This window comes from Lepisosteus oculatus, chromosome 4 (genome assembly GCF_040954835.1).
Source record: "Lepisosteus oculatus isolate fLepOcu1 chromosome 4, fLepOcu1.hap2, whole genome shotgun sequence".
Lineage (NCBI taxonomy): Eukaryota > Metazoa > Chordata > Actinopteri > Semionotiformes > Lepisosteidae > Lepisosteus > Lepisosteus oculatus.
This window is the reverse complement of record NC_090699.1, coordinates 63,301,145-63,327,899: the sequence shown is the minus strand read 5'-3', so window position 1 is coordinate 63,327,899 and position 26,755 is coordinate 63,301,145. Positions and strand designations below refer to the sequence as shown.

The 26,755-nt window shown below is 38.2% G+C and overlaps 1 protein-coding gene across 2 annotated transcripts in view; it reads left to right on the top strand.

Annotated features, from left to right (window-relative positions):
* Nucleotides 1–15,533, top strand: part of fgd (faciogenital dysplasia) — a 63,110-nt gene extending 47,577 nt beyond the window's left edge. For both annotated transcript variants that reach the window (XM_015348295.2, XM_015348296.2), the window contains 11 exons: nt 1,138–1,196; nt 2,374–2,520; nt 3,511–3,603; nt 3,711–3,790; nt 4,996–5,026; nt 5,865–5,969; nt 7,019–7,075; nt 7,993–8,115; nt 8,705–8,839; nt 13,168–13,308; nt 14,463–15,533. In XM_015348295.2, coding sequence (XP_015203781.2) covers nt 1,138–1,196; nt 2,374–2,520; nt 3,511–3,603; nt 3,711–3,790; nt 4,996–5,026; nt 5,865–5,969; nt 7,019–7,075; nt 7,993–8,115; nt 8,705–8,839; nt 13,168–13,308; nt 14,463–14,675 — 1,184 coding nt within the window. In that variant the 3' untranslated portion in view covers nt 14,676–15,533. The remainder of the gene's footprint in view (nt 1–1,137; nt 1,197–2,373; nt 2,521–3,510; nt 3,604–3,710; nt 3,791–4,995; nt 5,027–5,864; nt 5,970–7,018; nt 7,076–7,992; nt 8,116–8,704; nt 8,840–13,167; nt 13,309–14,462) is intronic.
* The last annotated feature ends 11,222 nt before the right edge of the window (nt 15,534–26,755 follow it).

Below are 26,755 nucleotides of genomic sequence, written 5' to 3'. Positions count from 1 at the left end.
TGCACTTCCCCAAAATGTGTGCAGTAAGAGTGCAGCTCAGTGTGGGTTGTTTCAGCTTAAACCCAAGCTTATCCCTGAAATCAACAGATACATACAGCATGTACTCACACCATATGCTGAAACAATTTAGATTGCATTGTAACGCAATGCATGGCATTTCTGCCTCATCAGTAGTAGTAACATTTTCAAGTGAAATGCTGCGTTCTCACAAGTTTTGTCTTTTGTTTGCCAGGCTAATTCACAAAATTATCAATGACACAGCTCTCAGTTCTGATATTCACAACTACACTCTGTATTGTTGAATGAAGAACAAAACATACAGTATATATAACTATTTATATATACAGTATATAAATATATAACAAAACATGATTCTTACTGAACTACTGTAATTAAATGGTGAGCATACAAGGAATACATGATCTGTAATTTATCTTTGTCAATTTTCAGAATGTAGTTTTGGTTTCACTAGCTGAAGGATGCTAATTTCATTTTTACTGCAAGTGAAGATACAAAATGTGTGTCTTTTAACAAAAGATAATAAAATAGTAATCTCTCTGTATTGGTTTGGTATGAGATACAGCATGACTGGTCTAGAACTACAAGCGGCAATTTTTGTTTAGCGTATACTTTTAATTCTGTGTAGATTTCCGGTCTTGCTGTGAATATAGAACCAAACCTCAGATTCAGCAGCTAGCTCACTGTCTTGGAGGTTGAAAATAACCTAGCATATTTTAATATTTTAAGCTTTGTCTGTGGTGGCCTCTTATAAACGACTTGAAACTCAACAACAACAGTTTCACTTTAAATTTACATTGAAATTGTCCTCTCAGACATTGCAATCATTTCTATAGTGATGTCTTGGGACAAATCAGTCATGTTTTTTCAAAACCTTTTCTACTAGTCTTGTGGAAAAGTGTGTGGTGCTTAATGGCAAGCTGATGGTGAAACTGTTGCAAACTGTAGACATTATTGTTCTTCATCGTTCTCAGACAATATTGGGAAAAGTCCTTAGCTTCAAAGCCCCATAGAGTCTCTTTCATCTAACCACATATTTGATTTCCTACAGCTCGGAGGTTGTTTGATTTTTTTTCCCCCGAATCTTCTCTAATGGGTACATATTCTGACAATTTGCAGAATCACTGGAGCTTATCTCTACAGCAGCCAACCATTCAAATGCAGCTATCAGAAAAATGGTAAGTGAGCATTTGTTCAGTGAACATTCATTGCAGTGCCTCTTTCGTGACTCTTTTCTTGAGAGGTTTTTTGTTAATGTCCTAAAAGATTCTAAAAGCAGGACTAAACTCAGCATGGCCTTCCTTCTTACTTTACTTTCAGCTTGTTCCATTGCTGCATTTTGTGAGATAAACATATGGGATAATGCAGATTTCCTCAGTACAATAGGGGTTTATTGCTATTCTACCTTTACTATTGTCATCACTAATTCATATAAACAGAGCAGCCAGATCACATCAACTGCTTTCAAACAGTATGAAGGCCCGAGTTCCTCTTCACACTGTAACTGCACAGAAGTCTCATTGCAGGAAGTGCCATTTCCTGTTTGAGACAATGCAAAATGGGATGCCAGTCTCAACTTGCAGGACCTAGTTTACTCTCAAATGAGTTAATCTGCCACAGCAGACTATTTCAGAAATGCGTCTCTCTAATATTTTGAAAGCCTTGAACTATTTTTAAAATGTTAATCCAGACATCCCCCTCTTTGTAGTTTGAAATCATGATTCCTGCTCATATTTTATCCACTAGCTTTGTTTTGTGCTGTATGTACATTTTCTGTACATTTATCTCCCTGTTAAACTGCATTCTGTCTTAATGAGGTATTCTGTGGGCAACGAGCAAGACTCTTACAGTACATTTCTTGTCAAAAGCATCTGGTACTTGTTCAGTATTAGGTAATATACTGTAATAATGTAACTCAACAAACTTTGAAATGATCTACATTTGTTGTTTTTGATTTATTGGATTTTGCACACCACATTGTATGTGAGCGGTTTACTAGCTGTGAAATAATGCTTTTTTACCACTACTTGTAGGTTGTTCTAGAATAGACCGGTAAAAAAAGGTGCTTGAATTGCACTGCAAAATAATTGAATTTGAAAACAGTTCTGGGAAAGGGCCCACAGATGGTGCTACCAGAACATGTTTGGGCCTCTTGGAAACACCATCAAGGTGGGATAAATATTAACTTAATCAATAATGAACACTGGAGCATCTTGAGTGAGATATCAGTGAAATAATTCAACTTACATGGTTGAATTTCAAATAAAGATTTTTCAGTTGTGATTTAATATACAGTATGGAACCTAATAGTGAATAAAGAAGATGTCATTCTGGGTGTAATTCATGTGTGGTCAGGAAAAGATGCACAAGCTTCTGGAAGTCTACGAGAGACTTGGAGGTGAGGAAGATATTGTTAATCCTGCCAATGAGCTTATCAAAGAAGGTCATATCAAGAAAATGTCTGCCAAGAATGGAACTGCTCAGGACAGATATTTATATGTGGTAAGTCTTTTTTTCAGATAAGTAGTTTATCTGTACCACAATAGTGATTTTTTTTAAAGTACAGCACTGTAAAACAAATAGACAGCAGTTTTAAGGAAACACACTTCCATAGAAATTCTTATGTTTGTTGAACACTTTTTAAATAACCAAGAAATCTCCTTGAAAGGAGACTGTTTTGTTACAGACTTGCAGTACTCTGCATCTTCTCATGCAATGAATTGAATATTGTTGTTGCAGTATATGAATTTCCTTGAGTAAGTAATTTGCTTGGGAAAAAGAAAGGTTAGAAATTGAGGAGAAAATACATTAAATATATTATTATATTATACTATAATAATATTCTACTAGACTTAATTTTTCTGAAGATTGTTCTGTGTTTTTTGACTGAACAGGGCTTATAGCTAGCTTTGCACATTGCAACTTTTTTTCAGAAAAGGGGCTTTGGACTTTGTTTTTATAACACAGAGGTGTTTTGTGATAAACAGCTCTGTTCCACCAGACTAAGACTGACAGTCTGTCTTGTGGGTGGCATGCAAATCTGTGGTAAATTTCAGGCCCTGACGGTTTTTAAGAAAGGAACTGCCCTTACCTGTTCCTGCTAAAGACATCCTTTTAAAGTTTCTTTTAATCTGCATGCCTGTCTTTTCTTTGATTAAAGTAGGTCTATAGCAACACCCACTGTAATAGTTTTTATTTGCGCACTGTAGTTGGAATGTGACGAAAAATAATAGTTTGTCTTGCCTTCTTATTCATAATTATTTTTTATAATGCTGTGCTATGATGGTATTTTTTCTTAAACTAAAGTCTTAGTTTTCACGTCTCTAAATCTAAATTCACAACAGGGAACATTCCAGTGTTTAATTCTATCCTTCACAAAACCAGGCTGGAAGTTACTGATTCTAATTTGGTTTTGGTTTTGCTGCATGTTTTGCGATTTATAAAAAAAAAAATGTGGCATTGACTAACATAACTTTTGTGTTCTTCTTGTAGTTTAACAATATGGTGCTGTACTGTGTGCCAAAACTCCGGCTTATGGGTCAAAAATTCAGCGTTAGAGAAAGGATTGACATTGCTGGCATGGAGGTTTGTTCTTTTGTTTGCTCGGTCATTTGAGTCCAAGTTTTTAAAAGCTGTTTGTCAACTGCAAATCTGACGAGATTTTCCTCCATTTATTTCTCTTTAATATGTAGGTGCAAGAAAAGGTGAAGCACAATTTGCCTCATACATTTGCAATAGTTGGGAAACAGAGATCACTGGAATTGCAGGCAAGGTAAGATTGGCTACTATGATTCAGTTCGAAGGCTATAAAAAACATGTCGGAGGCTGTGAGCTTTGTAGGCAAGTGACACTTTGAAATATCATTATGCAAAGTAAGCTTGCATGATGTGTCACTCGAACCAACATGCTGGGTGTGAGACTGAGAGATTAGATCATTGCTTGTTTTCCACTGCAACAACAGATCGTTTTGCATTTAAAGGGGCCTCCTTGGGCTGTCAAGCTTGGAGTGGCCGCCTCAAGCAAAACCAAGACTCAAAAACCGGATTGTTTGTAGGATTTGGGAGCGTGAGAAAAGGGTGGGGTGAGATGGAGCCAAAGAGTTGTAGAAACCTGTCACCTGAAACAAATAGTATCGATTTTCCTCCTTAGTTACAGTTTCAGTTTGTGAGGGTGCATACTGTATTTACCGTACAGGGTATATTTTCAAATCTGTATGATGGAAATAGAACTGAGATCCATTTCCATTTATGTCTGGGACTCAGAAGTAGTTCTGAAGTTTTTCTGTTGAAATCCTAAGCTCTCACAGTGCCCCGGAGTCTTTGAATATCACATACTGTAGTTGAATGCAGTGTCCTTAACTTGAACAGAATCATCTTCTGGTAAAGAATCATGTGGTTCAATGGGGGTTGAATTTGGGTCCAAATCTATTAATTATTTCAGAAGTTAACACCAGTCTGGACAAATTATAGATCTGAGCAGAGTGGATTTATGCCTTACTGCTTATTTTTTCAATATGACTGAAGGTTTTTTTATTTATTTTATTGAAGTCAGAAAGAGGCAGCATATTGACGCAGTGGTTAGCATTGCTGTCTCGCAGTGCCGGGGCCCTGGGTGCAATCCCTGTGGTGCTACCTGTGTGAGGCTCGTACTGTATGTTCCCTCCGGGTGTGTCTGCCCTGTGATGGACTGGTGTCCTGTCCAGGCTCCGGCTCCCCTTTGACTCTGGATTGGAAGAGGCAGTTAGAAAAGCAATGGATGGGTGGAAGTTGGGAAGAAAAGGGTCAATGAAATTTGCCATACAGTGACTTTCAGAGTGGTCCAAAGAAGGTGGAGATTTTTCTAAGATTTCAGATCAGAGGATTTTGGTAGAATTGCTGTGGAACTACAGATGGGATTTTAAGAAAAAATATCAAATGGAGGAGAGTTACAAAATTTTGGTATTTATGTATGTTCTTGTTTCCTTTTTTTATCTACCAGGACTGAGGAAGAAAAGAAAGATTGGATTCAGGTAAATAATCTTGTATCAGTTATTGTTGATAATTAAGATACACAGGCAGATATCCTGATATAGGACTGCATGAGATAGCAGGTTAATACTCAGTACAAGTTTAGAGAAGTTATTCTCAATTTGCTCAAATTGAGAAAACAGCCCCGTCTGCTCCTGTTCAGTGTGTGCTTGTGAAGGGATAACTTACTAGGTCAGACTTTGACATTTCAATACATTCGAAAGGTATAGTAAGTTCACTGTACCTATTTAATATCATATTTACTGTTCAGTTTTCTTTTAAATTGTGTACAGTATGAAGGTAATTTCTGGAACTTCTAGTTTTGAATAGCTTTTTACAAAATCACAGTCTGTGAGTACTCATTGTACCAGGCACTTAGACCTGTCTGTTCAGTTAGTGGTCCAGACAATTTAATAGCACAAACTGGCATTTCAGCAGAGATTCTGAAACACTGTGAAGTAGGAGACTCTTCCTTGCAAACACTTGTAAACTGTGTTAATATCAAAATAAGGCAGCAAGCGATTTGTGGTCCAAGGCATCAATAGCAAATACAGTCAAACCGGTAAAAATACTGTACTTTTTTTATTCTTGTACAGAAGTGTTCTGGGGAAGTGAAAGTTTTCCCTTTCTAGTGCTGTTTCCTCTTGTTAGCCAAGGCCACTGAGCTTGCAACCATTCGTGATCAGCAGAGTAATGCTTCTTACTGGCGACTTGTAATTTGGGATTATTCTGGCAGGAAACACTGGACAATCAAATCATAAGGCTGACCCCAAAGGAATATAATGGGAGTCCTTGTTGCAAAAATGCTTATTTCACATAAAAGCTTTTCATCCTTTTCAGGTTATTATGGCCACCATAGAAAAGCACAAGCAGAACAGTGAGACGTTCAATAAAGCGTTCAACAGCTCCTTCTCCAGAGACGAAGAGCATCCTCCTGAATCCCCTGTGAGTGTCCGGAGGTTAAGTGCTTTTTTTCCCTGGGTGTTGACTTCTGGATGACAAGAGCCACTTGCTATAGAAGCTTCTTGACACATTGCGGGGAAAATGGCACTGTAGCTCTTTTGACTGCTTTCGTCTCTCTGGGCGTTTTGCAGTCTGTTAGGATGTGACAGAACGGTACATGACAATGGATTTAATGCTGCAAGTATTAGAGAGATATTAAAAACGCAACAAATGCTATTGGTTCAGATACTCATTTACTGTTCTTTTAATGCCTTAGGATAGTAAGGGATTATGAAGTAGTACAAGTGCCAACCCCACGTTTTGATTTTTAGTCTGAGTTTCAGTCGTAAGAAAACCGAATTTGATTTCTCCCTCAAGTTGAGGGGCAGTGATCAGATGTGGGCAGTCCTGCGCAGATACAATTGTATGCTTTCATAACTCACATATAAATATCGTTTTTTTTTTCTAGAATTGAGTGCAGTTTCTTCATTCCTAGTAAACTACTTCTGTTTGTTGTGCTATCACCTTATGGTACTAAACCCCAGAAGACTGTCCAAATTCAAAACCATAAACCAAATGTTGGCAAATTGTGCTACAGTTTGGTTTGTGAATGGAAACCCTCATTGTTAAAGTATTAAAAAAAACTTTTTTGCAGTTTCCCTGAAGATGTCAGAACTAAATATGGAGTTTTCAGGGTAGTTTATTCAATAAGTGTACATATCTCACATACTGTATCTATTTCTGACCTACTTAACCAGAACGATGTGGCTGAATGCCCTTGTGTTTTCCTGGGTAATGTCTGCCACCTAGTGATCAGAAATGTCTAGTGTAAGCCCTCTCATTGCAGCATGAGATAGACGTTTTGTATAGATATTCATGAGATAGACGTTTTGTATATTAAAAAAAACTAAATTAAATTAAACTAATTTAAATTCATCATTAAAAAACTGTCACATGATTTTTGGAACTACTAGAATTTGTTGAGTTTGTAGTGCCTCTCTTTATATACTAGAGATGTTTCCATTAACAAATAGGTGTTCTGTGTTTTGCAGAGTGTCTGTAGTAATATCAGTATGGATTCCTTTGATGGAAGCAGCTCACCAGTAGGGGTAAGAACCTAATGTTTTATTCTTTTATATTGTATGTTATTATAAAGCTGTGATCAGTAAAGAAAGTAAAGCCACGCGATGTCCTTCGTGTCTTTAACGCCAATGGAAGCACACTGTACCAACCATGCTGGAATGTGCCTATTCAATTAGTTTTGACTATCCCATGAAATCCTTAACAATAAACATGAAGCAGGTTTGTTTTTGCCCGCTCTTATCTTGGGAGAAGTTGCTTGATTGTACTCTGATTTTTCCATTTTTGTTGTCACAAGGTAAAAAAAAATACTAGAAGGAATGCCTTCCAGTATGTGCTTATTAACCTCTACATCCCAGCTGTTGTGGGTCTGGTGGGGCAGCACTGCAGCAGAACTGCACACCCCTGCTTTCTGGGCTAGTGAGCAAGTAAAGGTTGATATCGCACTGAGAAGTGGGGAAAAGAGAAACACAATTGTTTGATTCTTGAGCCATCATTGAATTGAAATGTTACCCAAGCTGTTTCTGGAAACGTGGAGAAATACCTTCAGCCAGAGCTGGTATAATAATATTTTTCACCTCTTACCTTCTCCTGTGCACGTGTGGTAAACTTGACGCCCATCAGATTTAGCTGAAAAACCGCACGCCGATACCCCTGAGAAAAACGGGTTTAGGAGACGTTGGAGATGTTGGTCAGTGAAGACACGAGGTGCAGCTCAGTGTCCCCTCCAGCTTCACAGATTGTCTTCTCACTCTCATCAAGCCCAGAACGCAGCAGGGAGGGGGGAGCTGAACAGCTGAGGTGTGGCTGCTTTAACAAAGTAGCAGGTTGGTTACAGATGAGGAAACTGTCATCGCATGTTTTGTGAGAAACCACAGGCTAGGCTGCTCGTGGTTGGGAAGGCCCCCTAAATGTTGTTGTTTTGTTTTGTTTTTTTGTCTTGCAGATGGATTTGTGCAAGAAAAATTCCAAATCAAAGAAGGAAAAGGAGAAGCAGACTTGTAAAGGTTGCAACGAGAGCTTTCATTCCATAACTAAAAGGCGTCACCACTGCAAGGCCTGTGGAGCAGTGAGTAACAGGGAGAAAGTGTTGTCAGGAAGACAGGGGGTTCCTTATGCTTCCTTTACACAGCTGGAAAAAATGTACTGACACCAGCCTTAAGCTAAGTGTCATCATCCGATTCCTTTTTTTCCCACTGCATTATTTTATTTTTCCAGTGTAGTGTCAGTTGATACTTTTTGTTGTTCTATGTAACCATTTCATACATTAATTACACTGGATCTTCTCACATGTAGCCCATCCTGCTGCTGAAAATGGCCAAAGGACTAGAGTGCTCTCTGGACTACTCTGTCAACAGTGTCTTCTGTTATTCAATACTATTATTCTATTATTGACGTCATTTAACGGCCAGTTCAAAATCAAATTAGTAACAGCAAATTCCAAGTTTCCGTGTTGAACTGAAAGAAGGAAATTGTACTGAAATTGTGTGATTAGGGAGCTAACCTCATGTACATATGCTTTTCGTTTCATTTATCCATTACCAGCACTTAGAGGCTGAAAACAAAGGTTTGATAAATTCTCCCGATCGGGTCTGAACTCAAATACGGAATGCTTGGGTTTCGAGAGAGTTTTAAAATACGGGCACTTTCTCCGGCAGGCAATCTGTGGGAAATGCTCTGAAACAAAGATATCGGAGAACAAACCCAGCCGCGTGTGTAAAGAGTGCTTCGCAGGCCAGGGGAGTTCTGGACCGGAGACCGCAGGAGACCAGAGGAAGAAGACCGCGGTCGAGGTGAGACTGATCACTGTGCGAGAGCTGAACCTGTTCAAATCGCTTCCCGAGCCATGCTGAGCTGCCAAGAAGATTCAGGGGAAAGTCTGCGCCTTGATGTGAGCTTGTCTTGAGTTCAGCTTAACTCACTGACAAACTAAACCTGGCACAACACTGTAAGACCTTACAGCCTTCAGTTAGTGGATTAGAAGGCATCTTCTTCCACTGGGCGAAGGACTGACCTTCCCTTTAGGAGCAGGAGCAAAGCAAAGCCGGTTCTGGTCAGAAACGGGATGCAGAACCTCTAAGGTTGCTGCTGTAGGTGTTGTCGGTAGACCAGTAGGTGGCAGTCTTCCCACTGGATTGTAACCCAATATGTCTACTAGGGATAATGTGATGCAGGAAGTGCTGTACGTCTAAAGAGACTTTAAACTGACTATTTGGTTTTTGAAGATTCTGTGGAACTGTCCATCAGAGCAATGATGTTAACCCCAGCGTCCTGGTTACATTCTACTAGGGACTTGCAAAATCCAGCCTTGCTTTACTTTCCACTTAATTCAGCGGCTGAAGGTTCTTCTCTTCTCCGCCTCCAACATGTGCTGTGTTGTGAGGCTGCTGGCACGTAATGACAGTTGCCCATCACCCAGGTGGGGGGCTGCTCTTCAGTGCTGAAGGAAGCGAGTCCCCTGTTAATACACGTACTGTAAAGCACTCGGGAATCCTTGGGGGAAAAGCGCGAGTTCCACTCCTTCTGTTTGTCGGTGCTTTTGCCGATTTTGTTCTGAGCATCAGTCAGATCCTCCCGCCTGTTTCTGTGGTAATGGGGTCAGCAGGAATTTCTGGAGATCCTTCACTGCCAGCTTTATGGATGATTTCTATTAGTCGAGGGGGAGCCAGAAAAGGCACAAACCCATTCATTTCCAGACGTGAGCCGCAGAGCAGCTAAACGCAGAGAAGTGATTAAAGATTCAAGCTACCAATCAACCCAGTACCCCCTGCCATAGTGCAGCAGACACTAAATCATTCCATAATCACCATGTTTTTTTTTTAAAAGCAAAAGCATTGTCTTAAATAAGCATTCGGGGTGGCAAGTTTTCGCCTTCCCATATACATCAATATCACGGCAAAATTATTTTAGTGTCGTTACTAGTTTTTGTATTTTAGCTCTAGATGCTTAGCACCACCTTGAACATGACTTAACCATCAAATGACCACCACATAATGTTAAAATTATTATTTTGAGTAATACGATGCAAAATCGCAAGCATTAATTGTAAGGTTTAACACATACACCAAAGGGAAGGATTGCAGTGTAAAATAGGTCAATTCGCTTTCTATCGTGGACTTTTTATAAAGCTAAATCTTACAAAGACGGCTCGCGTTTTAGTGTCCGCACAATACAGAATAAAAAAATCAATCAATGCCTGATAAATCAGAGTACAATTCAGATTACAAATGGAAAAGCCGATATGGCTAAGCAAACTCAGAGTTTAACCTTCGCAGTGATTAATTATTGTTTAGGCAATGTACCTGCTAATGGCAAGCATGAGTAAGTATCTGACAGTTATTGATAGTAATGGAAGGGATAAGTGTGGAGAACAGTGCCACAATAAATTGAACTACACTTTGAGCATATGTTTCCTTGATCTGGGAGCTGCTCTTTAACCTTCTAATCCTGAATAGATCGAAAAAGTGTACTATACGGTTTGAAAACAGTGTTTATTTAGCTCAACCAATTCTAAGTTTTTCAGGTGGCGAAGCTAATCTTAAACACAGACCCGTGAAAAATGGTGAGCTCTCGATGTGTATCAAAAAGGAAAGCAGTTTTACAGCAGTCCCTGTTCTTGTATTATCGTCTCAAAAATGCGACCACACGTTTCTCCCAATACAGAAGATCTTCGAACTCAATAAGCCAAATTATTTTAATTATCGATAACAATTAAATAATAATGATGACGTTATGATAAAAGGTCCTGAAAAAAAGCTTTACAATGAATTATAAAGAGATAAAAAAATGGACTCATAAAACCAGGAGAGAGAAAAAATGTGTGAAAGCCAGGTAGCATAAAATATGATTCTGCTGTGTCTTTTTTTTTTCACGATGTAGAAGAAATTTTTAGAAACCCCCTGCTTTATGTTACACGAGGGAATCATTATGCTCCCTTCAAATGTCCTTGGATGTCATTACGACTAGGATGACAGCAGGTTATGGGTAGCCTGAGGAACACCAGGGGACCTGTCCTGCTACATGCAGTCTTTTTCTGGAGGAAATAACCTCCGCATCATGATCTCAAGGTTCGCTGTCGTTGGTTTAGTGCTGCAGAGGGCTGATATGTTAATATTAATCACTATGACTTATTCTACTGGAATAGCCATGCATAATCTGGCAATAATATTCTCTGCTTTAAAGATGATTATTAGCTTCTTGGTAAAGACAAGCTGGAAGGCAGAAAGTTCTTCAGTATTATGTCATTATCTACACTACTCTCTGTCACTTTGAATGACAAGTTTGTTTAATATCCAACATCTGTAATGCTAATGCACGTTCATTTTACACACTAAATTCAAGAGTTCACATACCGCACAGCGCAGGATACAGCATGCTGTGCATACAAATGTCTTAACTCATTGAGCTTCAGTGTGCTGCTCAATATTTTGGCTCACTATGCACTTGCTTAGTGCAGATGGGAAATATACACACATTAAATATTTATTAATGTAAAAATAACTGTTCAATTACATGCAATTAATATCTAAAATCTAAATAGGTCACTGTATATAGCTCCCTGAAGATATATAGTGAAAATATTTCTACATATGTGATTCCCGATGTAACCATTCTGTACTGAAGCTGCTCTACTTAGTTTTAATTGTTTTTATTTCATTTAAGGTTTAACTTAAGTCTAAACATTGTACTGTGATCCAGCAGTGCTAATGGATATCTTACACTGTATCACAGAACTATAGCTCTAAATGCAGTTATTGTAGTTGATATTCAGGGATCTAAAGAAAGGTCTTAAGAACAAAGAAAACATTTTCTCTAATTCTTTGATCTTAGACAACGTTTTTTTTAATTTCTGAGGTGTATATTGTAATCGTCTATATCTTAATATCCTTGCAGCAGTAAAATATTTTAAATATTATATTACAGCAGCCCTTAAAATGAAGAAGTGCTCAGGTGTTAACGTAGTAAAGCAGAATTGTCTGAAAGGAAGTACTGTATATGACCGATCAGAACAGGCGGAAAACGAGCATGTCCTAACGATCCTATCATGGTTATAAAAATAGTTCAGTGTTCCTTCTACTATCCTGCTTATATTTTATGAGAGGAAGTGTAGTGCCCAGAAGTGACCACAAGAGGATACTATTTAAACTTAGAAGTGGTTTTGGCTTTAAATTTTTGTTACCAACCTGCTCCAAACCAGCAGATTTTACTGTAGGTAACCACGAAATCAATTTTAAAAGATTGGTGTAATTTAACTGTCAACAGTTAAACAACAGTTTTCAAAATAATAAATTTAGAGACAAAAATCACAAATAATCTTAAACCCTCAAGGACCACAATTCAGTTAACAGAACACATTATTTGCTTAATTAATCAATAATGTCCGAGTGTTTCCTAACCTTTGAAAAGGAGGTCACGTTTACGGTGACCTGTAAGACTGACTGAATTGATGCTCTCCAGGATCAGGAGATCTGGTTTTTGCTCCAGAAGAGTTCTTAATCACAAGCTTTGTTGATTTAGGTAATCTGATGCCTATTTTTGTATTTGTTTTTCAGTCCTTAGAAAATTAATGGGATTTGTAACTGCTATCATTCCCCTACTAATTAGGATTTTTAGCCCTGCCCTCATTTAGGTGTGTTAGCTGAAAGTGACAAATTGGGCTTCTTGAGAAAAGCAGAAGGAAACACACTCATTGTTGGAGTGATACAGTATACAGTATTAATGATCTTCCTGTTAATCAAAACTGGTCACCTGTTAAAGGCTTTTAACTCAGAAGAAGACATTTTAGTGAAGACATTTTTTACTACGAAACTGAGGTCAGAGTGCATAAGGGTTTGCATGCTGGTGTGGTAGAAATACTGCACACTCATCGAGGATGTTTTTTAAGAATAAGGGCTGTGCAAAACAGAATCCGAACGAGCAAACAGATCAGTTACAGGCACCGATCATTAAGGGCTCAGTTGAACAAGGACCGGGACTGAGAATCTTTTTCTCTAGAGCACTACTAGGTGGTTCTGTACTAACGTAGAAATAATGACATTTAAAAATAAGATAAAAATGTAACTGCTTCCCATTTAAGGAAAAAATAACCTCTGTGCCTTTTCACTGTCCCTCTCTCTGACAGAAACAGAATTCACTAGCAGCAGAAAACAGTCTATTCTGCAGTCATCTGCATTTTCTAGAGAAGGGGAAGACCTGGAATAAAGTCTGGGTTACCATTACCAAAAATGAGCCACTGGTATTATACCTGCAAATGAGCGATCAGGTAAGATTGATCACGTAAGTGCTATTCAGCCAGCAGCTGAAGAGAATTAGGTCAGAGGATTTAGCCTCTCTGGTACTGACCTGATGTTATGAGTCTGGCACGAGCCCTTGCAGATTATATCCAGTCTAATGTGTTAGGGCTTAGACATTTTTTAGCACTGGCGAGTTTCCAACATATTGCCAAGCTCAAGGGGTGTGAAAGCTTGATTGGCTTCTTCGACAGGGGGTTTTAAAATTTATAACTTTTTTGTGCACCATCCCATTGCTTCTAAAAATCCCAAATCATTTTGTATTCCAAAACAAGAGATGGGGATAAATAGAAATCAGATGAAGCGGTCTGCTCTTCCAAATCTGAAGAAAAGCCGTGTGGTAATAACATGCAGCCTGAAGGGAGGAATTACTTCAGTAAAGGAGCGTAGTGCATGATATTACACGATGCAGGAGTTTGCAAGGTAATTTAGAATACCCAGCAGGTGAAAAAGACTTATATTGCCTGCGGCTCATCAGATGTTATTTCTTAATGGATACTGGCCCATATTCAATATTGCTAGGTTAGATGGATTTGATATCTAATCTAAGAACATTTTTGCATTTTGCCTTCTAGGGTGTATAGCTTTAAAAAACAATGTGTCCTTCTTTGTGTCATTTGTTATTTTGTATAATTAACGTTTGTGCCTCTCTTTAATTTAACCATCATTATGAGAGTGTCATATTGCTAGCATAGCACTTCACAGTTCCTCCAGTGCAGGGAGTAAAAGCGGATACATCTGAAACTACTTGAAGGGTGAACTAAACTTCAATTAAAAATTGATAAAGGCTCGGAAAGTGGATCACGCTACACAAGAGCCAGCGTGATCCCACAGCTGTGTTCCCATAACATACCTGACCCAACTCCACTCGCCAAATCTAGGGTCTGATATGAGCTGTACTCTCTGGCTTCAATTTTAAAAAGCCAGGAGGTGGCTGAGATTGTGGTTAATTGCTTTTTGAATAAAACATTTGCTGGAAGAAAGGTTTCTGTGACTTTGGTATTGAGTCCCAAATAAATATTAAACCCAAGTGGAGCGGAACAAGTTTAGAAAGGAGGACGTTGCTGTTGGACTTTGTTGTGACAGCTCAAGCCTCTTATTAACGTGTCTGTTGCTGTTTCCTCAGGAAAGTCGCTCACCACGTGCCATCCCTTTGCCAGGCTATGAAATCTGCTTGCCACAGGACAAGCAGGAAATGAAACATGTCATCAAACTCAGCCAGTCCCAACAGACCATACTGTTCAGTGCAGAGGACGAGGAGCTTCAAATGAAATGGATGGACATCCTTTCAAAAGCAGCCAAAGGGGAGATTACTGAAAGCACAGAACAGCAAAGCTAAACTGAGGAGCAGCCACTTGTTCATGGCCAGTGAGCTCTCCAGGGGCGTCTTGTGGTGTAAAGCATGCCCATTACTTGAATTCACTTTACCACGGCACTTTTTTGTTTCATTTTTAAAGGATGTCTGATTCTCCCTTGTATGCATCCATAGCCACATTTTTATTTTTGTTCCGGTCTTTCTGAACGAGAGAACAGTAAGAGAAAGAACGAAAACAAGATGACCGTTTTGTATTGTAGCATACAATATCATGGTAAAAGAACGTGTTCGATGAGGGTATTTTTTTAATGTGTACATTGTGTATACACGGTGAAGCATTAATTATATCTGTGATTTGCTCATACATATTCAGTATTGTTCGTAACTGTAAAGCCTTCCAGTATCTGCAGTGGTCATTTCGTGCAGGATGTACAGTAAAGTATTTCATTAGTTGACCTTATGCTCCATTCATTCTAACTTAAGAGGTGTGAAAGCTTGTGGCTGGCCACTGTCTCCTTTCCTTTTTCTGTCCTCTCACTGTATGATGTTCCTTGTGAATTTTAAGAGATGTAATTAATTTCCCTTAACTACTGCTAATTGGGGTATGTCTGCTGTTTTGTGATTAAAATCCATACCAACATGGAGTACTGCAAGTAAAAATAAACCTGCCAATTCCTAGGGAGACAATAGTGAGAACCTTCCCTGTGCATGTACAGTAGATTCACATATTTATGTACTGTGTTTAGAAATTGACTCTCATCATCATAAAGTGTTTTCATGTAAGTTGACGGATACAGTATTACATGGCTAAGTGGGACCATTTACACAGAACAGCAATCAAATATATAATTAATAAAAATGCATATGGTTCACTAATGGCAATATTTGCAGTCTGATTCATTTAGTGTTTTAACTGGTGGTGTTATTTGGGCTCGCTGTCCTATAACCAGAAACTAATAACTGAGGCAGTTCACAAACCCTGAATTCATTCTTGTTCTGTAATTGCTCTCATTTAAATATCGTTGTTTTTTTTTTATCCCAAAGAGCCCCTAAAGCACCTGACCTTCTGGAGGGGAACCAGTACATCTATGACTAAAGTCAGATTTCTTGCTCCTGGGAAATGCAGGAACGCCATTCTGCACCAGCACCCCACTACCATGCACATCAGATGGAGTGAGAAACTGCTTTACCATTGAATAAGGGGGGACGTGTATGGAGGCCAGCTTGGGCAGGCCTAGAGTGGAATTTAGCCAAAAGCGAAAACCCTTGTTAGTGCCTCTGCTTGTAAAGGGAGTGATAATGGGATCTTAATGACAAAGTAGCCACGACCTGGGTTTAATGCACCTTCTAGAGCATTGTCACCTATCACCATAATGGGGCGTTGGATTGGAAGGAAAAGTGCCACCTACTGGTCTACCACCATCAGGAACCTAGCTTTCCTTAGAGGTCTCCTATCCCAACACTTGATCTTAAATTGATAGGACTTCTGTGCTCTATTTAATTGTGGTTTTCTAACATAGACATTCTAACATGTCAGTCACTCCTTCTTATTATCATTATTAGTGTCCAGATCTTAAAACATATAGACAATGGAACAGGTTAGGCTCAAAAAACATTATCTTAACACAGTGACCAACATATAGTATTGCTATTTGCTATGTCCATTAGAAGCAAGGTGGTGTTTCAGCAATGGTGAAAAGTCCAATGCAGATACTATATGCAGGATGGAAATCATGGCCGTCTGGGTTCCCACTGTTGTGAAAAACATTGACCCTTATATTGTAAAATGTAGTGTAAGAAAAACGTCTGCAAAATGTCTTTCTGTAATTACTTATGATGGGAATTACATGTAGCTGATATGGGGACACTTAAGCAACCTAGTTATTATGGAAATTATCTCATTATAATTTGAAATGCATTATCCACCAGGCCTTTGTGATGATTTAATGGGAAATTTCAGCCGCCATCATACTGACATCAAAATGTTAATGTTCAGTTGCAAATGCTTCTGATTTTCCACTTTTGATTAAAACCCAAATGCAAGATAAATGACTCTCAGTCCAAATGAGGACATTCCAATTAGGAGAGCAAGACACCATCTTCCTCTCAGAAAGCAACCTCAGAAATTGTTTTGGAAAAGAATCAGATGACAAAGTGAATAGACTGTTAAGATGTTGCTACTTGGACAAAATGTTAACAATTGCTTATACACCTCATTGAGAACATGGGGAAGATATTGAAGTTTGGTGTACTCCTTAATATTGCACCTGGCAAAATTCCACATCCGCCACCACTTGGACAAATAAGGAAAGTGACCAGACGGAATTATCATGGTCAAGAAGGAGGAGAAAGAGAAAGTTTCAGATCACTGCAAATCTAAATGCATGTCTCCAGCTTACTGTGGGGGAAAAAAAAGATTAACATGAGGCTGTTTTTACAAAATCACTCCAAAAATAAAACATAGGAGAAGAGCAACGAGGAGAAGGGAGTATGGTTCAAACACAAGCCGACAAAAACAACACGCAGTTCTGTCCTCGGATCCAAACTCAATGTGCTTGACACCCCTGGAAACAAAGCACTCACACAGTGCTTCATTCAAAATGACTCTCCTTCTTTTTCTCAGCCAAGAGGCTCAATGCACCCAATTGCCCACTCTTTTAAATCCTGATGTCCACCCATTCAGTTACCCACTGACCAATGACACAAGACGAGACAATAACTAGACTCTAAGTGTTTGTGGCTCTGTAAAATGGATGCAGAAGTGACCCACACAACAGAGAGTTTGCACAGAACAGTAACAGACCAGAAACAGTCTTGGTCAGTAAGTAATAAGTAATCCTTGATGCAGAACTCCAGAATCATATGAGTATAGTTATTGTGTTTTTGTGCATTGACACTTTGTGCTGTGTTTGTTAATATAAAGTGACTTTACATTAACTGTGATACTGTGATTTTAAAACTGTGATACTAGTATTATTCTCCTTGTGCCCTGTTGGGTTAATAGGGTAGTATTGTAATAGAAATTGCACCCTGAAGTGTAATTTCCCTGAAGTGCTGTAAAGAAATTACAGCATTTTTATCCCTTTTTGCTTATAAGAGGCTTTTTAGCACCATTGTCATTTCAACACATCTCTGTTTTGTGGAGTTCTCTGTTTTAACAAAACAATTAGAGGCCGAGACTATTTTGATTTACTTGTGTTTTTTAACCACTGCTGTGTTTATGCATTCATTTTATCTAGCAATATTAAAACTCTGTTATTCAGAGATCTTCCAGAATAGCTTTTAGCTAAACTCACAGTGGGATGTTATCTCCTCTCTGATTTCCTAGCTCTTAATTTCTTTTTTCCAGGAAATCAGTAGGAATATTTAACTTTCCTGTTGGGGTCCACATCCATCTCAAAATGTTTATGCCTATTTTGCATAAAACCAACCTTACCCAGAAAGACACTAATACACAGAATCATTTTTAATGAGACATCTATATTAAATTGTTATGGAACACAGAATTCTAAGCAATGTGTTACAAGCAAGCTGTTTTATTAAGGCTGGAACATTTCTGGCTTCTTTTTTTCTAGATTGAATTTATTTTGCACCTGTAAAAAATAACTGTGTATTTATTATCCAGACAGCTGTGTATATTCTTAACATGAGCATTTGCGTGCAGTAGAGATCATCACTGCAGACATGCTGTAGTCTGGATAAGTTCAATGATCAATTAGACCTAACTGGATCCACTAAGGTGCTCTATCAAAACACTTAAATTTGATCTTCAAAAACAACATTTGCATCCCTTATACAGTAGGTAGAAACCCTAGTTCTCATTCATTGATTTCAGTTTTGCTGTTCTGACGTAAATTTATTAAGGAGGTTTACGCAACTTATATATCTACTGTATGTTCCCTGACCTCTTAAGAGACCCAATAGCCATAAATGTTCTGCATTTTCCACCCTTACAAAAAAGATACATGATATATAAAGTGCTTAAGTCATTTACAACGATGTAAATCTTTTAAACTCATAGTAATGTCATTAGTCACACAAATCCACTGCCCTCTACAGTTCCTTGCTTCACAGAGCCCCAGTGATAATTGTTTGGGGCTGCCCAGGCTACAGTACATAATTAAGCCAATGAGACACTACAACATCTCTTGAAAATCATTATGAACACCTGGAAGGTGGGATAATCATTTTTATGATTTTGTGGGGTGTTGTCCACAACACAGATTTCACAAAAGAAAAAGAAAATGGTTTCCCTTGAGTCTTTCACTAAGGTAGTGTCGCCATAATTTTCTCCACACCAACGAGCGTGGCTTGCTTCTCAAAACAAATGCTTAATCTCAGTGCAAAAAATGATTTTCTTTAAGGAAGGCTGTACTTTATCTTTTGCAGTCAAAACACGAGGCATTGCAATTGTTTTTTTCAGCAGTAGGGAATGAGGCAAATGTTGAATTATAGTAGGATGTTTTTGAACAGTGGAGAGAAAAGTTTTTTTTTTCTGTGATTGCCTGCTTGTGTTGTATTTGTTGATTTGTGATTTTTTTTAGTCTTTTTGTTTTAGAATTTTGTGGTCAGCACTTGAACAGGAAAAGGAGGTCAAAATTAGAAGCTAAAATGGAATACATTTAGAATGCAAAATAGGAAAATATTATTTTATTTGCACAAAGATGGGGGTGTCCAACACTGGCTGTCCAAGCAGGTGATGGAAGCCCACTGGCTGGGCTCTTTCAGAGAGAGACCGGACAACATTTTAGATCTTAGAACTAAGCCTATAAACTACCATTCAGAGTTTATCTGATGTTGTTCACAGCCCTGGCTGTTTAATATTCATCTTAATTTCTGTTTTAAAAGATTTGATGGTGCCTACAGTATGAGGACAAAAATAAATTACTTGTTGAAGTTTCATTATTTTTTAATATTTATTTGTTCAGCAGATGGCCTTATCTGGAGTGGCTCCATTAAGTGCCAAGAAGAAAAGAGAAAAACCAATATGATTACAAGTAAGAGAAAGTACAATATCACGACGATAAAGAAAAGTGCCATTCTGGAAGAATAGAAAGTGCAGCACAGGTGTAAACACAAGAAATAGAGTAAATGAATTAGAAAGTATCATATCTGCAGGCATATACATTATAGGAATATCAACCATCAGGTAATATGCAAAGGAACAAGTAATAGGTTTATTCCATACTGAAAAAAGAGAAAACACAACGTTTCGGCCGTGGAGACTTCTTCAGGTGTGTCATAAGGTAATATGTGTTCTATGTTAAAAGATTAAGAGCAAAATATGAATAACACTACTAAGCTGAGGCACATGCAGTGCAATAACAAATGGGAGCTGATAACGACAGTTCAGGAGGGGTGGCAACAGCCAGCTGTGGGTAATTTGTAATCAGTCCTGATGTCATTTCCTCACCTAAAACACTATACATACTGTTTGTGATCCCCTTTTCTCCCTCGTCTTTTTTCATCCCATCTCCACCTCTGCAGCTGTATGGGGGTCCCAGCCACTTCGTCCTCTGGCCAGGAGGTAAGCCTTCAGCTGGGCAAGTTGAGCCCAAATCGTTTTGTGGTTAAAACACTCCAGAAACCTTCCAGTACACTTAATTCCTGGGTGTTTTTACTACCTGGGTGGGGTTTTGGGCAGTGTTATGTGTTTGGTGAAGTGGGGGAGGGGGCTATAGATGTACTGGGAGGGGAGGTAGGGTTGTGATAACAGCAGAGGGACTGACAGGCAGTGGAGAAACTGAAGTTAAAGAGCAGCATGTGAAAAGAAGAGAAAGAGAAGAGTCGATCAGCCCCTTTGGCCTCCTTACACAAGGCATCCAAACTAATGAGGCTGAAACACTTATTTCCTTTTTAGTTTCACAGCCCCAGACACCAGTGTCCCCTTCTCTGCATTCTGTTTGCACCTTAGTCATTTAACTGCCCTTCAGTGCCCTTAGTTTACTTTCATTACTCCCTTCAGAATCCTAGAAAATCCTTTGTGCTTTTTAAGCTTTTCTAAGGTTTTCAGAATGCAGCGGAGAAAAGCAGATTTAATGCAGATGTTCTGAAAATCAACTGATTTGCTGTGTAATCTGACCAGCTTGAAATAAATACCACTCAATAGCACTTGCCTCAGATTTATATAGGAACTTTCCCCAGGGGGAGCCATGATAAAATTGAGATTGAACTTTAGAGCTTTTAGACTATGCAGTTCGCAGCCATATTTCCTGTGAGGAGGTTGTTTTTTGTTTTTCAGTCATTTAAAAAAGAAATCCATCTTATAAAGGTGCAAATAACATTGTTATGCATTACGATACTACCAACTTAATTGTTAACTGCTGGTAGCTCTTGTAAAAAACAGTGTTTATGATGCAATGTAAATGAGAACTGATCCTACAAGACGATGTATTTTTTAAAATTTATTTTATCCAACATTACTAAGAATATGCTACTGCAAAGGTCAGGTATTGAACTATAGGATCATAGTAAAATAATTTTTTGTTGATTGTTACGATTCAAGGGCTCCTTGTTCTTTATGTTTCGGTTCCTATAACAGTTCTAGTTTTATTAAAGCAAAAGTAGAACTGAAGAAATGTGAAATTCCTTTCGGGAGCCATTCATTTGGCATTAAAAAACAATAATTTTCTCAAACTCAAACAGATATGCCAAGATTGTTAGTGGCAAAAGCATTTCTGGCTATGCATGAATCTGAAAAAAACAATTTCAGGACAGTTAGTGGTTCCTAACAACACCCTACCTTTACTTTTACTTTCTGGAGTAAAGGAAGGAAAGGGTATATTTCTAGGGATCGGGCTACATCTGGAGAAATCTTGCTTCATTATTAGTTTGTCATTTTGGTAAGAACGTTCTGCTGTGCTACAAACCGCACTCAGGCACTTCCTCGAAATGACGGCTCTGCTGAGGAGGTGCCACAGATGCTGTAAGAGCACAGATAAGCAAATGTGGTTTAGTAAACGCCCTTGAGCCCAGAGGAGGTGCTTCCTGAAGCTGAAGCTGTTGAGCTTTCATATGCCCGAAGGTTCAGCTACCAGATAATGGTGGCTGAAGAATGGAAAAATAATTCCCAGTGGCAATGTGTAAGCCTGTGTGAAACCTTGCTCACAAAATTGTAGATCAGTTCAGTCTGTATGACCAATACAAGTGAACTGTTTGGAAGCAAACAATGAGGTACAGACTAGATCCTGACATCCCGTAGAGAGCAAGATAGAAAAGCGATTTTAGGCTGATTGCACATTTAATATGTTGAATTCCTTTTCTTTAGACATTTTCACCCATCATATTATATACAAAACCTTAAGGGGCAATTTTTGGCTAAATGGAAAAAACACATTTTCTCCGGGTTTTAGCACAATAAACATTATTCAATGGAAAACAATGTCTTCCTATTAAAATAAAGCTGTATATAGCTTAAATACGCATATGCAAACTTTGGTAAGAAAATGTATCTTTTGCTGAGCACACAATAACGTCTACATTTAAATGGATCTTACAGTTTCTGCTTTGCACACACCACATTGTTGTTAGACTTGCACCATTAAGTGCTTTAGAAAGCTAAAGTTAAGTGTTAAAAAAATCTGTTTTCTTTAAAAGACAGTATGTTCAATTATTCCATCTAAGTCTTTTTCGACAGTCTCTAATCCATCTGCAAAGCCTGGACACTCCTGTAATTTGCCAACAAATAGCTATTTCAGATTGGGTCTTACTATTATTAAAGGGCTTTTGCTGACAGCCTGTAAAAAAATCACTTGTCTTAATCAACCATGTGAAATAATGCATTACAAAACCCTTTCCAGTTTGGTCCAGTGGAGAGCAGTCATTAGTCATTAAGTCTTGCAACAGTCCTGATATTTTGCAAGTAATATGGTTTATGATTCTGGCTCATCTGGAACATGACTGGAGCATGTCATAATAAAAATCATGAAAGCTAAAGCTAATTATTGGATTTTTATCAGATTTTTAAATTAATACGAGACAAAGTATTCTTTACAAAATAACTTGTTACTGTTTAGCTGAAAGAATGAGGCTGAGACTTTTATAGTACCCAGTTTTTTTTTCCAAGAGCACTCTATTAAACATGACAGGACCAAGCACAATTTCATGGGTCATTAACAACTTCCAAAACAGATACTTGCTTGGTCTGAATATATTTCATTTGGCAACTACCTCCCATCAATTCCACCAGCAGATCATTTACAAGATTATAGAATGGGCTTTTAGAAATCATTTTGCTCAACTTGGCAGAAAAAAAAAGTACTGTGCTGGAAAATTGCAAGAGATTAACAAACGACAGCCCACAAACATTTCTTCACAGCCACATGCTGAGGATTCAGTCAGTTAAACTCCTAAACCAATGCACAGAAACAAATGTGTCTTTTCTGGATGCATGAGAGTATTTTCTTGCAGGAAATGCAAAGCAAAGCTGTACTTAAAAATAATAAGAGGGGATGCATGGTACACAAATTAGCAGAAAAACACAGTTTGGCATCAGAAAAACATTTTGGTCATAGTTCATTAAATGACTTAATTAGATGTAAAGGGGATTAAAGAAACTAAATGATCAGAAACATTGCTAATGCCATTTTTAACCCCAGCGAGTCACTGTTTTGAGAAGCAAATATTACTAAAGTAAAAGTGGGAGAACTTGGTTTATAGCAAACAAAGCCTTTCTGTCTGTGCATGTGAGAGTATAATGTAACAACCAACTACAAGAGCAAAGAGTTCTCTTCTAGCCAGGAGTGTGACTCCACATTTATTAAACGAACATTCAGATTGCTTTATTTTAGACAGAATATTTTGATTTAATAGTAACTGATGAATCAAAAACATTCCAGGACCAAAACAAGAAAAGGATGTCTTCTATTCTACTGTGTGCACAATTCTATGCGATGTCTCATTCAGAAGTGAGTGACATACTCTCTTGTCCAGTTAACACTACAGACCAGGACGAACTCTGGCTTGATGACGCTTAAGAGCTCCTTGTCTTTACCATGCACATGGAATTATGGCTTTGCTTCTGCATTTATAGAAAAGATCTGTACAAAAAAAAATGTGGTCTTATGCAGTCATAGAAAATAAATCATGATTTTGTGGACGGCGGTGAGTTAGTCATTAGTCATTTAGCAAAAGCCAAATGAGATGTTACTAACTAAAAATAACAATTATTATATACACATACCATTCAGATTCACTTTGAACTCACAGTTAAATTATTCTAGTACAATAGGTGTACTGATTGTTTACTACTGACAAGAGCTGCCTGGCAGATAGGGACGTAAATCTTATCTGAAAATGGACACACAGTCAAACATAATCCCACTCTCTCCGGACAACATGACGCAGGAGAGTACTTAAACTCCATACAGCTGTTCATACAGCTGGGTGGGCTGGAGCAGCCGGGGTGAAGTACCTGTCTCAAGGCACAACAGCGGAGCCTTGAGGGGGGACCTGAGCTCACAGACCACCAGCTAAGCTTCCAGAGCTAGTCCTGAGACTTACCCACTGTGCTACACAAAACATCTCCCCTCTGAGGAGAGAAAGCAAAAATAATTAAATCATCAATTCAATGTTCATTGAATGAAGAAATCATTAATTGTTTAAATGTTGCTCAATCTGAACTTCTGTATAGAGAAAGAATACAGGTAAATACACACCAAATGGGCTTCTATGATATAGATTTTTTTAAGCTTTGAAAGTATTAGTTATTGAGTTCTAACTAGATCACTTAAAGTGTTATTCTAATGTGGAAAATTCTGTTTAATTGTAATCGGGCATTTATAGGGAAAGGATTGCCCATTAACGGTGTGTGGGTGGTAATATATAGTCACATGGTTATGTACTTATAAACGAAATATATACAGTACAGATACGGTGGAATAGCTGTGTAACAGGAAAAGGTGGGTGTTCAGTCTCACCTCCTCGTACAGAAATAGAGAGATTCCCCTTCCACACACTGCCTCTCATCTTCCAGACACTTGCAGTCGGGTCACCATGGTAACTGTGCAGCCGCTAGCTGGGTGTCTGCCAGCTCTCAGTGGGACTACCTGCTTTATGGAGCCATGTGCCCATCCCCAGCAATCGGAAGTTTTCCACCAGGTGCTCATTGATACTTCAATTCTAAATTTCAAGCATTTCTCCAAAGCAAAGCAGAGCACTTGGTCAGACAGACTAGTGTAGTACAAGTCCAGGCGGGGAGCTGCATCAGCATGCGTAGGCTGCAAAGGAACAAGTAATAGGTTTATTCCCTGCTGAAAAAAAGAAGAAAGAGAACACAACGTTTTGGCAGTGGAGCCTTCTTCAGGTGTGAAGAAGGCTTCACGGCCAAAACGTTGTGTTCTCTTTCTTCTTTTTTTCAGCATGGAATAAACCTATTACTTGTTCCTAGTGTAGTACAAGTAGAGAGTAGGCTTTAATGCATACCTTACTGTTCACCTGCGTCAAAGTTTCACTGCAGAGATAACAATACTTGATTCCTAAGATGAATAGCTTGCACGTTTAGCTCACTGATACATTTTCAAGTACGTTCATAGCTAAGTGTGGTTTCTAGGTTTGTATGTAGGCTTCCAATCAGAATTTCATGAAAGGTTCACACAAGCACACAAACTTGACTTTTAATCCCCCCTCCTCCACCAAATCAATGATAAAAAGCTACTTAAAGCATTACAAAACCATGCTTTAAAACCCAGCAGTGAATACATTTGAAAAATGACTCAGTGAATGACTTAATAAAATCCTTTGTTTGCATCAAGTTGACCACTGGTTAATTTTTTTTTTATGAAAAGACTTGCTTATTTTTAGTATTAATCTGCTCCTATTGGATTCATTGCATGTCTTTCTTTGAGATAATATAAAAAAGGAAATTAGTCAAGTATTTTGTTTTTCCAGAACTGCCTTTAATCTGTGAATTAATCGGTCGGATATATAAACGGGATTAAACCAATCCGCATTGCTTTCTTGTTTCTTGAACGAGTAGTCTTCAGCAAGCTGAAAAAAGGCATTTCATTCAGTATTTATACATTATACAGTAAGGAAATTGAAATTGTCATGATTCAGAGCATTGAGAATATTGAATTCTAAAAGGCTTTAAAATATTTACATCATCTTCATGCATCCTGAATGTTTTCAGGCCAAGGTAAAAGGCTTTGGAGAAGGCTAATAAGTCAAAACAGCATATTCCCTCTATAGACCTTTAGATATCCCCCTGGTGTGTCAGTTACTGACCTATTTTCTTGAAAACTCGTGGGAGGCATAAAAGCTTTAAAAGGGACTTTATAACATTTAAGAATGCAAAAATTCCATCCCACAGCAAGAGCTGTAATATAAATAATAATAATAATAATAATAATAATAATAATAATAATAATAATAATAATCTTTTGTATAAAATATTATATAACAATAAAACCCAATGATGGTCTGAAATATAATAATCATCTTTTAAGCACATGCTGTGCTTGATGTGGGCAAAAATGTGTGATAATCTGAGAATTGTTAACAAAAGCTCTGTGAATTTCTGTCTCTACATGAAATCTCTGCAAATCTTTATCTCAAGGTGTAGCGAAAGTGTTTAATGTGTTAAGTTGAGCTTTAGACTCCCAGAGGAAAAGACCTAGAGTTTCACTTTTTAATTGAACACCAGCTTTTCAGGTATTTTTAATTCAACACTAACAAGCCTGATAAATTGGACCTGCTCATCCACATTCCCAGCTATTCTCTGATAGCAGATGCTGTTTCTTCATGTAATAATCAAATGTTCATGCGTCACATCCACTGTTATATGTTTATCTCGTGGCTTAGTTTTAGCCTCTGGGAGCAGTCAATAACTCTGTGGGGGTTACTTTAAAAGCCTAGCATGTGGTTTTTAAGCAAATTACAGTCTTTTATCCCTTTCAAACAGAAAATAGATATCTTCTTTGATTCTCCATTTAAATTTCAGTCAAATGTTTGTGCACAAGAACACAATTCACCGTGTTTTAAAATAGAGCTTTATTCATCATTGGTCTACCATGCTTCAGAGATGCCCGTGTTCCTATGTATCAAACTGGCACAGCTGTCCACTTCTAGGATAAATTGAATGCACTCAGAAGCCCCTGATTATGTTC